This window comes from Coloeus monedula, assembly GCF_965178545.1.
Source record: "Coloeus monedula genome assembly, chromosome: 11".
In the NCBI taxonomy this organism is placed as follows: Eukaryota; Metazoa; Chordata; class Aves; order Passeriformes; family Corvidae; genus Coloeus; species Coloeus monedula.
The window spans coordinates 21,312,791-21,331,308 of NC_138791.1; the positions used below are offsets into that span (position 1 = coordinate 21,312,791).

General features: G+C 43.8%; 1 protein-coding gene across 2 annotated transcripts in view; it reads right to left on the reverse strand.

Annotated features, from left to right (window-relative positions):
* TMCC1 (transmembrane and coiled-coil domain family 1) overlaps positions 1-17,170 on the reverse strand; it is a 60,735-nt gene extending 43,565 nt beyond the window's left edge. Inside the window, exon 1 of one of the 2 annotated variants that reach the window (XM_082289120.1) lies at positions 16,381-17,170. In XM_082289120.1, the coding sequence (XP_082145246.1) occupies positions 16,381-16,929 (549 nt within the window). In that variant the 5' untranslated portion in view covers positions 16,930-17,170. Of the gene's footprint in view, positions 1-3,543; positions 3,705-16,380 lie in introns of those variants that run through there. The other variant, XM_082289121.1, reaches the window with a different exon arrangement.
* Between the last annotated feature and the right edge of the window lie 1,348 nt (positions 17,171-18,518).

Here is an 18,518-nt window from a genome sequence, read left to right on the forward strand (position 1 = left end):
CATCAAGTTTCCAAATCTTCCTCTTACTTCTAACTTTTCCTCGCTATTAACTGCAGCCAAGCGCCACTGGTTATCGGCTGTAAGGACTGTTTTACCGAGAACTCCGGGAGAGCTGTTACTTGGTAGCCAACAGATACACTCTATCCTGTTGTATCTGCCTGAGACTACACGCAACTCAAGAGGTAAGAGACCCTGAGGAAGCTGCAGCAACGCTGCAGGAAGAAGTTTTTTTACCTGTATCAGTGACAAGGAGAAATGCAGCCTGCGCTGTCAAGCACAGTCACTCCCTGTCACCTTCGCACAGGGGAGCTTCTTTTAGCTCAGCTCTTCCCAGCTTAGATCAACATAACACACTGAAGTTCCTCTCCCATAAAGCAGCTCCATGCACACCAGTGACAACACAAAGATAGTTCAGATGCTGATAAATCCAGACCGTACTTGACAGCAAAAGAGTTAGGCCTGAAATTATTAATATTTTAATGTGTTGGTTAAATGAATGGAGTATCAATCACAGTTCACAAAAATTACCTTTTTTGGCCTTTTCTTTCTTTAAATTGAACTTAATTACTTGGCTCACTGGAATCTTTCCCAGGAAAGGAGTACCTTTAAAAAAAGGGGATGCATGATACCTTATAAAACCATCCTCAAATACTGTCAATTTGTCTCCATTATTCCACTCTCACAAAACTAGGTAAAACATCTGAACAAATTCAAGTTGAGTAACAGCTGGATACAGTTTTGTACTGCCCCAAGAGCGAGGACTTTCTCTAAATGTAACATATCAGCAACAGCACTTCTTGAAATCTCGGGCAACAGTAACTGCAGGGCCTCCACGGATTTCCAAACAGTACAAGATAGAGAGCAGTTTGAACCAAAATACTTTGAAAACACTTTGGATACTTAAGGAGGAAGGAAAAACAAATAAAAAAAAAAAAAAAAAAAAAAAAAAAGAAAAGAAAAGGCATGGAGACCTCCCACACAACCAGAGGATGACAAAGTGAACAAACCAAATTTGGCCAGGGGAAGATGTTTGGTGAACCACCCAAAAAAACCCATCAAGTATTTTCCCTTTAAGTCGTAACGTAAAGGTGCAATAAATGCTGACTCAAATTTTTAACAGTTGCAAACATTTAAGTCGGCAAACTAACATGGAACTTAAGCAGTAATTCACAAATAATAAACAGTGATTTGGTATACGTGAAATAAGAAGTAATACTTGAAGATAGGTCTGTGTAAAACTTCCTGAAATTCCTGATACAAATTGGTTATCAAATGCAAACATTTCATGCATTAAGATACGGTTAAGTGCTTATACAGCTCTCTCCAGAACAGTACTTCAGAATTGGATAGCCATTATGTAAATAAGAGAAAGGCACTAACCTCTTTCATAGAAGGAAGATGGAGACTGGGAAAGCTGAAATGATTTGATGGAAGCCATGCAGTGCAAATAGCCCCACGGAAAGGGAAATCAGCTCTTGGAGATTAAAGCCTGGGTCATGAGGCCATATTTCTCCTTCCTCCATGAAGTCCTACTTTTTCTTTGCTCAAGTTTTATAAGCACTAGTGGCGGCATTTTTCAGTTTGTAGCTCTCAAATATGCACAGTCTCATTCTATTTGAAGCCTCCATCATTAAATGTGGTTAGAAACTGCAATTTTGACCTTGCAGCTGCATAACACAGGCACACCATCTAATAATATCCAATTTCACACAAGAAGCGGACACACCCCAGGAGCAGGTGCTCCACGTCCTATGAAAGGATTTCCCAACTCTGAAGTCTAAGTCAGCGTCCATAAAAGAACCAAGGTTTTCACACAAGAAATACTAATAAAGTACTGTTTTAGTTTTATACAGTCTGTCAGTCATTGCATTTCAGCTGATAAAGGTATCAGCAAAATTATACATATTTTCTATGCTTTCCTTCCAGCAGATGAAAGGTGCTTTGTAGCACCATTTGCCCCCCTTCCCCCAAGGACTCCAACACACAGGACTTCCCAGTGCCATCTAAAGCACAGCAAGGAGACAGGGAGATGCAGTTCTCATCCTACATCTGAACTGAGATAAACACAATCCTTTCCAATTGTTTACACAAGTACACTTTTTATTTCAGTAAACACAGACCAAGCTCTCATTTTCTCCTTTGGTTCACCATACTATAAGAGTTATGCAACTTTTACAGTTAAAACACAGCAGTTAAGAATATGTCAGGGCCAGACAATTGTTTAAAGTAGGTTTGACACAATCAGAGCTAATGCAGTGCAAGACACAATTGTGTCAGACAACATAAAAATGGAGAGAACCAGAAAACCAAATTGAAAACAGTTCTCCTATGGTAAAAAATCAGTACAAACATTTTTCCAAATCACTCTGCCCACCTCAATAAACAAGGATTATAACGGAGTTATCCAAATGAGTTCATTTTAAACTATTTTGGCTGCCCTACACAAATAAAGCTTAGATACAAAGCTCATTACTAACTAGATCAAGTGTCTTTTGAGGGCAAGATTAAACTCCAGAGTGTCTGTGGAGACGTCTACTGCTTGCAGACACAGCTTGACACATAACAAGGCAAACCCTTAAAAGATGCAAGTTTTGCTTTTCCCTGAAAAAGGCCACAACAGTTTCTTTAAGATGAGGAGATACTAAAAAAAAATTACAAATAAATTAGAAAGATACCACATTATTGCAGAGCTGTAGCTTTTCCCAAGGCAGTTTGCAGGATGCGAATTCTGACCTATTTTAAATGCTGACAACAGCATTTTAGAATTCTGATGACTGCATTTTAAAACCTTTACAAATACACACACGGGAGTTGGGGGCGGGGACAGAGAAGAAGAGCTTAAATGTAAAGTGAAAATTCAGCTTGCCTTTTAAGAGTCCAATAATGTAACTCCTACATCCAGAGTCAAGTCTGCTCACTGGGAATGGTGTGATATACAAACAGGGCTGTGCTGGCAGCTCTAGAACTGTTCATACCTGCAGTGTCCTACACAGCTTTTATTCACGGATGGATTTTTCCAAATGTTTTTCCAACTACATGCATTGGATTGATTCAGTGACAAACTGCAAGACTACATAGATAACTACTCTCTCTCTTAAAGCAGCTTCCTGAAATAAATTCGAACACTTTCAATTATTAAACAGCAAAACCCGTACACGGCAACTCCTTTGTTCTGAAGCCCCGTGTTGCCAGTGAGGGCTATTGAGCCTGCACAGGGCAGGGCGTGCTCCTCCGTCCCTGCAGGTGTGTGGCTGGAACGGCTCACACCGCTAAGGACCTTCTGCCCAGGACAAAGCACGCGTGTGAGCGCTCTCACAGGCACCTCTCGGGCACACCCGTTAGTTCCGCTGCCTCCTCCCACGTACCCCTGGCCCAGCGTCGAGGCTGCACCGATCCCCATAACCGGCATCGCTGCGGTACCAGCGGCCCCGGGCGGACCCCCGCCCGCCCCCCGGCCGAGCCTTTGTGTCCATTCCGGCGCGAACAAAGGCGGAGGCGCTCCCCGCCCGGGCGCGGCTCTGCCGGGACCCGCGGCGCACCCACCTTCGAGAGCTGCCTACGCAGGCTGAAGCGCTGCACCATGGTCCGCCGTGGGGCCGGACAGCGCGGGCGCGGCGGGCGAGGGGCGGCAGCCGGCGGCACTCAGCGGGGGCTGCGCATCCTCGGGCGCCGGGGCCGGCACCGTGTCCTGGCCCAGCACTGCCCCGAGGAGCCCGGCGCTGGGCTGGGCCAGGCCGGGCCGGGCCGGGCCGGGCCGGACCGGACAGGACAGGACAGGACAGGACAGGACGGGGCGGGGCACGGCGCTCCCGCCTGCCGCTGCGGGGGGCGGGCACAAGCACCGCCCCGGCACCGCCCCGGCACCGCCCCGGCACCGCCCCGCCGCCGGCAGGGCCCGGCCCTGTGGGGTCTGGCGAGCGCTGCGCCCACCCCGGGGCTCCCCGTGAAGGGCGACCCCGTCCCAGCGCTCCCGCCAAGCCCCACCGGACGTGGACCCCGCGCAGCTCCCGCTCCCTTCGCATGCTGTGGCACGGGAGCGTCAACTCTGCCCCGGGAATCAGCACAGAAGACCCCGCTGCAATCACTAGAAAATAATTCAAAAAAGTATTTCTGTGTTCCCGCCATAAATATGCAATAAAGATGTGTGGTAAAACTGGTACATTTTGCAGTTCTTCAAATGCCGTGATAAGAGCGGCTTTGGGATCCTGAAAGTGTTCTTCCTCCCCTCACAGCACCGGTGAGTGATGGACAGAGTACAATCCTGCAGAACAGTAGATTGCAGAGCTCTAACCTCGGTTTGCAGCAATGCTCCGGGGGGGCTGCAGGGGTCCAGCAGCCAGGACACAGTGCCAGCCTGTGTTGTGCAGATGGGCCCAGCTCTCAACATATGAGCTCAGGCAGCTGCCAGGATGTTCATAAACAGAGGAGGTAAACTGAAAACCCCAACACAATGAGGAGCTCAAAATCTCTAGAAATAAGTCTGTTTCCCATGTAGTCCTGTCTCAGCATTTTAGTTTTGGACTTCTTAGGATTTTATTTCCAACTCATTTTGTAATTGCCTCCTGCATGCAAAAGGAAGGCTTCCATTTTGCACTACACTGAAACGGCCATGGCATTGATATCTCTAGTAATGGCCTTACCTACACAGGAAAATAGTTTCTCAATAACAGCAAAATTATTGGATCAGGAACAGCTCCCATGCCAGAGCATGTCCCTGATGAGTCTTGACTCAGTATCAGTGCTGGATTATCCAGGACTGTGCTGCTCACTAGCAGGCCTTGGTTGCACTGGGTAGCAAGTACTGGCACAGTGGCTAAAAGGGGTCCCATAGCATGCTCCAGCTACGACAAATCTGGGGCCCCAGATGGCACAGTATGTATGGGTATGGTGTGTACCTGTTAGGAATCAGTTGTGCATTGACTCCATACAAAATCCCTCCCAATGGCATGTACTAGGTAAGGACAGGTCACTATCATGCATGATTGCATAGTCTTGTAGAAAAATGAAGGTGCCTTAAGGCCAGAATATCTGCCTTGTTAAGGAAAATGTTTCTAGTCTAGTTTTAAAGTCATCAGGTGATCTGGAGGATAGAGGAGACATTTGCAGCTGGGCCAAGGAAGGTTACGAGAAGGGTCAGCGTGGTTCTCTAAATAGACCTTGAAGGGAAAGTTAAAAGAAGATTAAACAGAGGTGTTTATCTTATAACCGTCATCCAAAAGTAACATCAATAGATGCATTCTTCAGCATCAAAACCCCAGCTGTGAAACAAGAGCAGGATTTCGTAGCATTCTGCCCAGTCAGGGGTAACTCAGGGGTATTGAACGCAGACATGTTCTGTACAGAAGTATTCCCTGCCAGAACTTGGACCCCTTTTCAAAATGCTCTCCTTTTTTTGAAATATATAGAAAGTACATTACCCAGTTACCAGGCCTCAGTTTTGTAATGACCATGTGGAGCTGACAGCACAGAAAACTAAAGGGACTGGGACACTAGAAACACCTCCTTGTACTGGCAGAGGAGACACCAGATGCTCAGGGGATTCTGCATCCAGCAGCTGCATCCTCCTCCTCCCTGAACTGGGTCAGTACTTCTTGTTCTGCAGTTTGGCTATATTCAGAAGCCTCATGCACACCATTCAATTCCTACTGCAGAAAATCCATACCACCACCTTGAACAGCTTGTGTGCCAGGAAAGCTCACATGCCTACTTCTGCAGAGACCAACAGGGCAAATGTGTGTGAGATGAGAATGAGAGTGTAAGAGTGTGTGAGAGATTGTGTGGGAGTGCAAGAGAGTGTGAGAGGGTGTGAGAGTACGAGTGTGTGCACACATGCAGTCAGTCACTGGTGCAGTGTGGGAGTCCACCAGAGCACTGGAGTAAAACACTGGAGCCTGGGCAGCCAGGACAGCCAGTTGGCCCTGTCACCTTATCTGCTACATCCAAACCTCCATGCTACCTGACAGCAGATATCAATGGCTCTGGGTAATCAGCCTCTCATCCCCTGGGCTTGGTGCCCAAGGTCCCAAGGACTTCCTGGTACCTCCCCTGTCCTGCACCTGGGACACAGGGCGCCTCATTTCCTCCACAGACACTTAGCTCTCCTTTCCCCACCAGGCTCCTGTGGCTCAGAGTCTGGGTCAGACAGATACAGATAAGGAATGGAGCCAGTTTGGCTGGGATATTATCCACATCAGACTGAGATGGGACTGTCAGATTAGCAAAATTGATGATAGCAACATTCTCCTTTGTCTCTGGAGCCAAGGCCTCACACTCAGCATTTCCAAACCGATGCTTATGATCTTCACAGTTAATGAATGACTCCTGCTCTGAACAGAGACACATGCAGCTCTTTGCCTTAGGCCCCTGTTGCTGGACTATTGTCACTTTTTTCCCCCCTAATATTACCTTCCTACAGCAATTCATTCCTGTGTAATAGCTTAATTGGTGAATTCTTCTGCTTTTATTCAAGAATATGATGGAGAAAATCAAGATTTCAGTAAAAGGCACCAAATTTTATTTTCAAATTTAAAATGAACTTGACATAATGAACTAGTGCCTCTGACTGATATCCTTTCATGAGAACACAAAACACAATTAGAATTAATCTTTGGTACAAAATATCTCATAACTAATTTTATTTTTAAAAATGCCCAGTAAGAATAGAATTATTTGTTTTAATATCCCTCTCATGGAGATCTTCTACATCTTTTTGCTTGTATATCAAATTCACAGTTTTTAGCAGTTTTTAAAAAAAATTATCTTTTAGCACCATATAAAGCTAGAAGAAATACGTATGTATGAATTTTACACCAATGCTTGACACATGTAAATGAACAGAAAGGCATCTTCCTGATAACTTCACCTTTTACATAGGGACCGTTTGAGATAACCAACAGAAGAGACATTTTCTTACTGCAGAAGGTTTTTAAGATTAAAATTTTATGTCTTGAAACCTACACATTCTCAGGATCAACCCTTTCAGCTTATTTTATATTTATTTCAAAATAAAACACTTAAAGATGCCTCAGTGTTCTGAATTCATGACAGCGAGCCCCAGGTCTCTGCGTACTGCAGGGTGTGGGGTCCCACAGGAAACAGCACTGGAGTCAAGAAGTGTTTGAGTCCCCTTCCCCCGGGTTATTAAACTCCCCAGCTCCCGCGGCGCGTCCCGAGCGTTCTCCACGAGCCCGGGCGGTGCCCCCAGCGCGGCCCCGCAGCGCCCCCTGCGGGCCGGAGCGCCGCTGTGCGGCCCGGCAGCTCCGAGCCGGACCCGCCGCACCGGGGCCGAACCACGCCAGCACCGCCACAGCTGCACCTCCTGCAGAACAGCCACTGACCAGGGGGGCGTTTCACACATCATCTCATTCCACCCCGCTGCTGTAGGCAGGGACACCTTCCACTAGACCAGGTTGCCTCAAGCCCCATCTAACCTGACCATGAACTCTTCCAGGTTTGGGGTATATCAAAGCCCTTCACACTTAAGGATCACCAGAAACTCACATATTTAAAAGATGCCAACTCCACCTGAGAAAATTCTCATCGAGTTCACAAATGAGGTTGATGGAGAGGAAAAGAGAAACCTATGTCCCTTACTGCAGCACCTTGGCTGCTGAGAGGGGCTGCAGCCACCATCAGCATGTCTTCGCCTCCCTCAGTCCCCAACACTGGCCTCCACGTCAGCTTCAGTTCAGACGGTCTTACTTTGGGTAAGACTCATCTGTCCTGCACACATTCAATGCTGGCAGAAAGTGGGACATGGACATAGCATTGCTCAGGGTAAAAATTACTTCAGTTTTACCAGGGACCATATTTCTGTTCCTGGCTAGCACCAGTTTGCTGCTCAAGTATGGCAGATTTCCACTCCTCATCAGGAAAGTCACAGCCTTCCCATACTTGTAAAATATCTGAACATGCCCCAGAAAAATATCCTTCCTTCCTGCACACCATTTGGAACTGGGAGATTAGATTAGCTCTTTTATTCAGGTCTTCCACCTGCAAACTGCACAAGGCAGATAAACACACCCAGCGGTACCACAACCCTGCCTGATCCTAGCACCCTGGCAGAGTGTCATGGTACTACTCTATGTCTCTCCTCTCTGCCATCCACTTGCTATATGGGCTACTGCAAAGGAAAAGCCCAAGTTTTATTATTTTAACATTAATTTCCAACTAAATTACACTTAGAATTTCTACATAACTGTTTCCGAAAGCACTCATGAAAACTTAGCAAAAAGGACAACAAATAAGACATATATCACAGTCAAACCTACAATTAGAAATGACTTAAAATGTTTTTGAGTTGCCATGGAATTTGATATTAGCACAGTAATGATCATAGATAGTGTTGGTACAGTGAACAACAGGCAAACAAAGCATTATCTTTAACTTTAGTGACATCCCCACAGTTAAAGACAGTGGGGATAAAGATGGTTCAGCCCCTTTCCCAAAGGCTCAAAATCATAATTTTATTGAAATTCACCCCAGTCCTAAGAGAGATTTGGAGATATCTTGGATGGTATTCTACTGTGGAAGACGTGGACAAGTCAAAAACATTGGTGGCACATCTGCAGTGGCTCTGCTACCTGTTACAGCATGCACAGATCCCCAGAGCTTGCTCTATCATGGTTGAACCACATCAGCAGAAGATACAGTGCTGAGTTTTAACAGCACTGCCTACAGAAGGTAGCATTTTTAGCCTTAGAATTGAGCAACCAAGTAACCTCCCAGTGAAGGACGCCAGTTGTTGACAGCTTGAGGTAGTAACACCTCCACCCTGCCTAGAACACCACCACCGACTGTAGGACCTGAGGAACACTAGAAGGGCAAGTTAACCTGAAGGAAGGATTATAAACTAAGAAGTATGTGTATAACATTTTAATGCCAATAATACTTCTTCTCTGGACTAATAATGACGAGACCCTTCAGACTTCTGTTATACTAAAACTAAACTCTTGGCTCTCCTCATATAGAGTGTGTGAGTGTGTGTCCTTCGCCCACAAGTAAGACTTTGAGCCTAATGCCCCTCTCTGCTGCACAAAAGTCACTGTTACCAGAGAAGGAAAGCAGTGCCTGGTGCAGAATGGGTTTCTGGGGCAATTAAGCAACTGAAGACTGATTTCTGAGCTTGTGAAATAACCCTCAGCCTACTCCTGACCTATCTTAACTTGTAATTAAGCCACCTCAGTGATCTGACAGTATCTTATCTTGCTGCAAGACACAAACAGTGCAACCCTATCACCGTGCACAGCACGAATGTCAGGCTGACTTTTCTGCTGGGAGCAGAGCGGCACAGGCACATGGGAGCCGGAGCTGCCCCGGCCACAAGGACACAGCTCCATTTGGATATGCTGGGAGCCTGGATCTGCAGCTCCAGGGGTGTAGAGCACCAGTTTTAAGAAACAGATAAATTCCTTTTGTCCTGAAATGCTCCTTGTGCACTGTCCATCGACGTTCTTGTACACCTGGCTGTCAGGGTACAGGTAGTCCCTGCTTCACCTTCCCAAATGAGTAGAAGTTCTTCCTTCATAGGAGCTGTGCAAGTTGGTGCTGGTTTAACATGACCCAGCTGCAGACATTGAAAGTGAAATGATTTCTAGCATTTCCAGTCCCTTACAGCCAAAATTACAAGATGTTTTACTTCGATTAATTACAAAAAAAAATTACCAAGTGCTTGCCACCAATGTAAGCTGAACAGGAGAGCCAACACTAGAGTATGGTGCTAAGATTGCTTGTTCTTTGGGGTATGGGTTAAAGCCAAAGTCACCTTGCATAGATCCAGGACATACTGTTCATAGCCACAGCAGACTTTCCACGTAGTTTTAATGTTATAAAATACTCTTATCTTTTGCCTTTTCACAGGTGGTTGTCCCAGGTGTGTTGCATGGTGTTTAGGACAGAAGAATTTGCAGAAATAGCTTCTGGCAAATAAGTTACCACTAAGACTATTTACAGTTGGAGAGCAAGTGTTCATTCTTTCACAACTGTGCAATGTATACTGAAAGGGCGGCACCTTGCTGTCTTGTTTACGTTATCATGCAGTGTGCAGACCAGTGTGAGCACTTGGAAAGAGTCACTGTAAGTAATTAGGAAAAGCAAGCTTATTGCTGGTGGGGTTTTGATACTCATGGGATCGACATCTGGAAAATACTGATGCAGCTGCAAACTGAAAACTGTAAACTTAGGCCAAAAGTATATGTAGTCATTTTCTAAAATGTGGACATTAACAGAATACAGATTTAAGTTGACAACCAAAATCCAAAGATATTTGAAATATTTATGAAAACTTATTGTCAAAACTGACAAGTGGATGAGGACATGTGAAGTTCTGTCAGGATACAGTAGGACTGGAGTGGAGCCTTAAAAAGCTGCTCTATGAGAATCCCACCCCAGACAGTAAATACTTTCTCTCATCATTCCTGTAGCCCTAAGACAAGCAAATGGCAACCTGGAAATGTCTGGGCCTATGGAGGCAAAAAGCTGCAAATCCACCAAACTATTTTATACTAAATTAATCCAAGTTGGTCTGTCTTCTCAGTGATGCCAGAAGGTGTCAGCCAAGGGCTTCCACCAAACAGTCCAAACCAATTACCTGTCCAGAAGCCAGACTAAACAACCTGACTTCACTACAGCCATGCTCCAACACCAACACTGGTGTCATGCCCAGGCAACAGCAAACTGTACAGAGACCTCAGCAGTAAAAATCCCAATGAATGAGGTTCCACAAGGCCAAGTGCCGGGTCCTGCATGTGGGTCACCGGCATGGATAAAAGTTTATGCGGATACAACTGCTCCCCAAAGTATCAGTAGTTTCATATCTCTCAAATATCAATATTATTCTATTTGCCATGTCTTGACACATAAATAATTACCCCACAAAAAGCTCTGTAAGTACATGAGACCCAAATGAGAACTGTGCAGGCTCAATCATTTTCAAACAACCACTATCCTGATTTTCTCAGCTCAGTGGGTTGCCTCTACTGGGAGAAAAATAAAGATCTATGCAAAAATATTTAGACTGTTTGAAATAAAAGACCAAGTGAAGTATCTCAGTAAGATTTTAATTATTACATTTTCAATGCTACGACACTTATTTCTCAGCTTCTATACAAAGCCTAACAACATGTGGCAGGATTATTACACATGCAAATATATGCAAATGAAGTATTCAGAAAAATCCAATCTGCTGTTTTGGGATAACATTTTGCCCTTTTACTTCAACAACAAATTGAGAAAACAGAGAATGGAACAATACTGTGAACTAAAAACATTTTGTGCGCAGAGGACTATTAAGAATGTATTCTCCCTTACGCCACAAAGTACTCAATGTCCTTAATTCCCATTGGGAGTGGAGGACCTCGGCACCACAGAATCAGGCTCATCCAAAACTCATTATTCTGCAGAACCATACAAACATGAGTTAACACAACATCAACCTATTTACAAGCAAAGTTACAACAGCACTGGAGTTTTCCACCTTTACCTGAAAGGGACTATCCCAGCCCTTGCTAAACACCAACCGCTGCTTCAGGCTTAACCCTGTTCTGCACATAAACCAGTGCTTAAAGCAGAGATTGTATTATGCTTTTGTTGTATGGTAAGAGAACCTCTAAATTCTCTGAACAGCCTGAGCAGGCAGCTCTGTGAGCCCCAGTGCCAACGCAGTAACACTTCAGCCTGGCCCCAGCACCCAGGGTCCAACCCTGATCCAGGGGCTTTGCAGAACAAACAAGAAATAAAGACTCTTGTCTCCAAAACTTTGCAGCATCCACACATAAAACATTGGCAGGGAAAAAAAATACCAACACCTAACCAACCCAACCCCCCACTTCAGTTAACAATCCAACATTTTGAGGAGATTACCCTCCTAAGCTTTCTGGCAGTGTGTTTAGTGGGGGAGGTTGTGTGTGTGTGTAACGGGGTTATAGACATGAAAAGGAAAGTGTAGGTGTATCTAATCAGGAGACAGATGGAAACTGACCCTGCCATGCGAAATAAGCAAGCTGGGGAAAGAAGAAGCTCCTGAAAAAGGAAGAGTGAGGTCTAATAAGACATTTGACATGCCAGAAACTCTGGATCAGGAGTGAAAGATAGACAATGACTACAGCTGTTTTTAAAAATGCAACATAAATGACAAAATGGTGCCCAGCACATGAAGAAAGGTGACTTCCACCTGGTTCATATAGCTGGAACAAAGACACCAGGAAAGAAAGGGGTGAAAAATGGTGATGAGATAGGAGCTCTCAGAAGTTTAAACAGTCCAAGACACAACAGAGGCAAGACAAAATAATATCAATACCATATCTGTTTAGCACCTTTTCCTTGCACACAGCACTCTTCATGTGACACAGGCAGAAGGGGACTCTGAGCAGCAGGCTGGAGAACCCAGCTCCAAGAGCTTTGCTGCTCTGAGCCCTGCCCTTCCACAGCTGCCCCATGGTGGGGCCCGAGTTTCTTAGTATACCAAGGAATTTAATTACAAAATTTCCTTTTGCACTTTTGCAATTTTCCTCGTAGACACCACCAGGCTGATAAAGTTTTTTTTTCCTTTTCCAAACTGTTCAGACACAGCACCTACTGCTAAAAAGCAAACATAACAGCATCGAGCAGGACCAACCCAACAAGCAAATAAATCACAAGCTTTAAACCAAGCTTAACACAGCATGTATGTAGGCAGTGTCAAGCATAAACTCAGATCACTGTGCAGCCTCACACAGAAGGATGAAGCTCAGGGCTTGACTTCACAAAACATGGAAGATATGGAAATAGTCTGGATATGTTTAACAGGTCTTAAGCTTCAGTAGTAAGCTAGACTGAAGCATGGGGGGTCCTGCTCATCCATGCCTGACAAACAGTTCTGCAACAGGTAACACTCCTGCCATTCCAATAAGAAGCACTGACAATTTCACAGCAGTCCCCAAAAGCACATAGAATAATGTGATAAAATAAGACTCTGATAAAATACAACTGAAGGCTAATTTCTCAGCAATCTAAGTCTGCTGACTTCCTACATCTACTCATAGCAAAACCTTCTGCAGTCACAATCAAATCTTATAAGCAGTAAGGGTTACTTATAAGTAAGGGTTACTTATAAGCTCCCTGACTGAACCCATCACCTCCCACTTCAGTGTGCCAGTGAGCAGGTACAGAGCATGTGAAGCAAACAAAATGTTCATTACTCTTCCTAGGTGTCATAAATCTGAATACTGGGAGAAAAATAAAGAAGGAAAGGAAAGGAGAGCAGGGATTTCTGCCACAAGAGCAGTGCCAGCACAGTGACGGAGGTGACGTGAGGGCACGGGCAAAGCCCTGTGCAGTTCTCTCTAACACCTGTTACCTGACAGGGCAGAGGAGCCCCAGAACCGCTTAGCACACATCCAACACCAAAAGGAACAGGCTGTGTCACAACAGGGGGAGGTACCAGCAATGCAAACAACAACAGAAGACAGGAATCAGAAAACAGTTATATTGCTTGACTACAAATCCTATGTTATGTAGTTCTTATCATTATTAAATCACAACTTTTCCATTCTATGCATTGCTTCTTTGTTCCTCATAGCTTGTATAGCCCATATGTTCACAACAGATGGATCAATGCTGCAGCTCAGTGACATTTTTCTAATTATAGATGGATTTATGAAATTCTTAAATAATTTCAAAGGAAATACACCCTGCTGATGCAAGGTGAGTCAGCGTAGCTTCACTGTCAGCAGCAAACACCAAAACCAAGGAAGTGAAATCGGTGTGGTTTTATCAAAAGGAAAAGGTGAAAAATTTATTTGAAAGATTAGATCATGAAAAGCTGAAGGAGATAAATAGGCAAAGTCTTGAGAAAGTGAGCACGAAACAACAAAAAAAAATTAAGTGAAAGTTAGATGTAGACACAATCCATACAGGTTGAGTAGAGTCCAGAGGACTCTCAGCCCTGATGACTGAGAGTTATCTGCCAGATACTTTAAACAAATGGTTTCTATTTCTTAGCTTCATTATGTAATCTAGTCTCAGTGAGGTTAAATGAAATAGGAGAATTTAGGGTTAAAGTTGTGTTAAACAACTTCAGGTATCTCATAACTTAAAGACAGTGTTTAAAGTTTGAATTTACACCAAACTTGAAGTTTGCTCTAATGATTTCAGATTTTTCCTGGCTCTTTACTGATTCTCATTTTAAGTGTGTTGTAAGTAACTTTCCAATACAAACTGTTGAAGAGTTAGTTTTTGCAATTTAATAATTCATTAATTTAGTTATAAATTCCAGCAGTGTGGCAGCCTGAATGCTAAGCTGGCTTCTCCAAAGAAAACAATGCTGACATCTGTTATAAGGGTGATTTACCAAATGATTGCATTATGCTTTACTGATTTCACCAAATCACAAACCAAGAAGCTCTGTTAATAATCACATCAGTGATTTAAAATTTATGTGGAGTTGATTTACAAATGCATTACATCTCTACACTGAAAATTCAGTAAAAGCTGCTATATATTACTTAAAGCTGTACAATCATCTGCATTTAACTTGCAAGTTGTCTCCCATTAATTTGCAACTTCGAGTGGCATCAACATCCTTTAAACCTAGTATGTACAGACACATGCCATAGCAAAGACAGTATGTCTCAGACTAAAATAGCAGCAAGATATTAAGTTAATATTGCAAACACACACAGTGCTTTTCATGGAATATCAGACAACATTCTGTCCTTCTCTGTGAAAAAAATCCAACATTTGTATTTTCCAATTTTTACTTTGTGTTTCCTGTGCAAAGTAAGTTAAGTGTAGTTCATGTGATTTTTACAGCTCCCAACATTATGCAGATTGCATAGCAATATGGCAGCAGTCTTAACCTTTCTGGCTCTTGGAGGAGTGAGGGGATAGAGATCCCCGTTTTTGGAAGGTGGCACTGAATAACTCTTCCAATCCTTGTGTGACACTGTGGGGTAGTGCTGTTACCTGCTCTCGGGAGAGAAAATGGGGTACACCACCCAGACTTGGCCAAATTTTCCAGGAAAAGAAAGAATCCAACTGTCCCACCCATCTTTTTTCCTCCTCCTACAGACTACCGGCTAAAAGACAAAAGATAGTAACAGAGAACAGGCACGTGCAACATGGTTTCTGTACAAGGGATTGAGACTCACATCTCCCTCTCATTTTAGGTCTTATTCTCCATAGCAGTATTTCCTTGGCCATGTCACTTTAGACCTACAATGTACATTGTTACTGTCACAAGATGGTGCAAATATTAAAAAGCAGCTGAAAATTCACTAAGACTATCGAGGGACAAATAAATACACAAATAAACCTGAAGCTATTTTGAGGTCTCTTTCTGAGGACTCTCAATGGCTTGACTAACTGCAAAGTTAACCAGCCCAGGAGAGTGCATGCTTTTCACAACTACTTTATTACTATCTCTGTTGTTTTAACAGTTGACAAGAAGCAAAAGCTTTGGATACAGCTCCAGGCAGACTCATTCAATGTTTCTTGCAAGAGGAAACAACAAACTTCTTTAAGTATATCCAGCCTTTGTAGACCCCTTTGTTATTAAGGGCTGTTTTTCAGGGGACTCTCTGAACCAGTGTTCTGAACAAGCTAAAGTTAATTAACTAGAAAGCTAGTCTTTCAAAAAGCAAACAAAAACCCCCATCAAACCTCAAGAATGTTTTAACTAAATTGATCTGGGAAAGGGAAGAAATGGTAAGACAAACACTGCGTCGTGATATCGTCAATGAGCTGATCTGCACAACTTTGCAAGAACATGCCACGGAACAGAGACTGTCATTTCAGTGAATTTCCCACACAGGCAGGACAAACTGAAGGAGACAGCAGTGATCCCATGTCAGCAGAGCAGCCAGGCAGATCTAAACCACATACAGGAAACCCAGCACTGAGGGGTTAGACAGCTGTGCAGGCTGCAGCCTGTGTTCCCGGAGCCTCTCACAGCCTAAAAGGCCAACAGCACCATCCAGTCAAACTGGAATTCTTTGCTTTTATAAAAGACACAATAAAATGAGAGAGGAATTTAAAAAGCCATCTAGGTAAATGCAAGGTTTTGTTGCAGGAACTAGCTAAAGAGTTCCTAAGGAGGACCACTCTGGCTACTGCTCATCCCATCACTTCTTGTTTGACTGTGGTATGCCGTCCAAACAACCTTATGTGTTTCAAAGTAGCTCTCATTTCACTGATCAAATACATATAAAATCAGCCACCTGCCATGTGAGAAAATGACTAATGCTTGCATCTTTTAAGCTCTTTGCTTCACCACTGAAGAAGCTTTTGAACACAGCACCATTTGAATTTGCTGAAAGAAACCTGCTTTTCAAAACGAGATTTCAAAGGGCTTAAGAAAACATACAAGGAGATGATAAAGATCAAAGGTAAATCTGAGTAACTTACTGCTGCTGCTGCTGTGGCCTCCTCTCCACCTACATAGATAGAAGAAGCAATCTCCATCACAGACAAGTTTGTGGGAGCATCTGTAGTGGATGATGATCTGGGCCGACCCGACTGAATATCCTGAGCAGACCTTCTGTTGATCTGCGGGCTTCCTTTTGGAGCATCTCCCTTGCCCCACCTGCTGTGCAGGCTGGTCCCTCTCTTCATTTTAGGTGGCACTCTGATCTGCTGAAGCACCCGGTTCAGAGCTGTGGGGTGGGTGGAGACACCATCAATTTCAGCACAGACGCTTTGGCTTTCCAAATCCAGGTCAGGCTCCAGCTCAGCCTGAGCTTGCTGGACATCATGTGGAGAAACAGACGACCTCCTGCGCTGATGCTGGAACAGGTGCTTCAAGCCTTGACCAATGACATTAATGTTCTCCAAAGCATTATGCGTTATTTTGGATAATTTTTGCTCTGATTCATGTTGTTTTTTGGTCTCTTGATCTTGGGATTTGCCTCCAGGATCAGGGTCATCGCACAACTGTTCAGTGCCAGACGGCTCCATTGATGACACCCAACAGGTTTATTTGACTATTCATACAGAAATAAGTCCCTTCTCTTTAAAAGGCTTGTGTTTATTTTGAAAATGCCAAGATTGCCAGCCAATTAGGTGTGCAATTGCTTCAAGAGTGACTACACATGCAGCAGTGCCACGGTGATCTCATGCTTATCTAATGTTAAACAAAAGAGTAATCATTATTATACAACCATGCAGCAAGTAGTGGGTTAAAAATCCAGTGCGCAAAACATGCTGTTAACAAAATAAAATGTATCAGTCCTCGGAGCACCCCTCCGTGTGGCATTAGTTGCATCTAGGCTGCTTGCAGAAGCTTGTGCGAGACAAGTCACTCTTTGCCGGAGGGGAGAAGCCCAGCACAGAGGGTGCAGGAAAGCAAGAAAGGTAAAAAAACTGTTCAAAAGGGGGAGAAGCAAGGAGAAACCAGTGGGGTTTTGTTTATTAAGAACAAGCCCATAATAACATCTAACAGAACATGAGGTTAAATTTCTGAGGAGCATGTTAGGCAGAATTAATTTTGCTCTTTGACAAAGATCTAAGACCCTAACTTAACAGTATTTAATACATGCAAAAAACCAGAACATTTCCAAATAGTGACAAATGGCTTATTACAGCCAGCATCCACTGATGGCACTGAAAACTAGATGTGAAAATCTGTCTTCAAGCAAGAACAGGCAAGTGAAATGCTTTCAATTGGCATACTCTTGTCCATAGCTCTGAGAGGAAACAAGAATGCCTTTTGAAAAGTAGATTAAGCAACCAATCTGCAAGGGATCAGCACCAGGTATGTGCAGTTCAGCCTCCGGCACAGGAACTGCACAGCTATTCTTCGAGAGCTCAACCCAAGTCATTCCCTGCGCTCAGGCAAAACTGGGTTATACAACAGTGCAGCTCAGCACTTGTATAGCAACAACTACGGGAGAAGGTCAGCAAAGATATGGGGAAGGAAAGGAGGAAGGAAGGAATGACACAATAACTGAAAGAGTTTCACATCAGCACCATGAGATCACATGCTCAGAAGCTGACGACTGTTTTTTGCAGGAGAAAACTTTGATTAGGCTTCTATAAATACAGAAACCAGCTCACAGAGGTCTACCTCAATCTTGGCAGAAAGTGGTTTGTGCTTTAGAAAAGAATTATTTGTAATGGAGCATATTTAGGATTTGAGAGTGTTCATTTTTATGCTAAAACAGCTGCAGAAACATAATGCATTGAGTTTACAATTGGAGTGCTCTCGATTTTGTGCATCTGAAGCCTGACACAATGGGTTAAACAGATATTTCAAAATGCCTTCCAAACTGCCATCCAAAAATATCAGAAGAGCTGCCTCTCTTTTTTTCAAGTGTCTCTGCTATCAGTTGGAGGCAAAAAGAAACTCAGTACTTATAGAAAACAGAACACTGGAATCATGCAGGATTTTATCTCAGTACTTTGAAGATGCTATAAGCATTGAGCCTAAATAGACTGGCCAGTTTAATCAGTAACACATTAAATACAAAGTAATAAACTACATCCAGGAAAAATATATTTACCCACATTCATGCAGCAATTGTGTGGCAGAAGAAAAAAAAAGATGT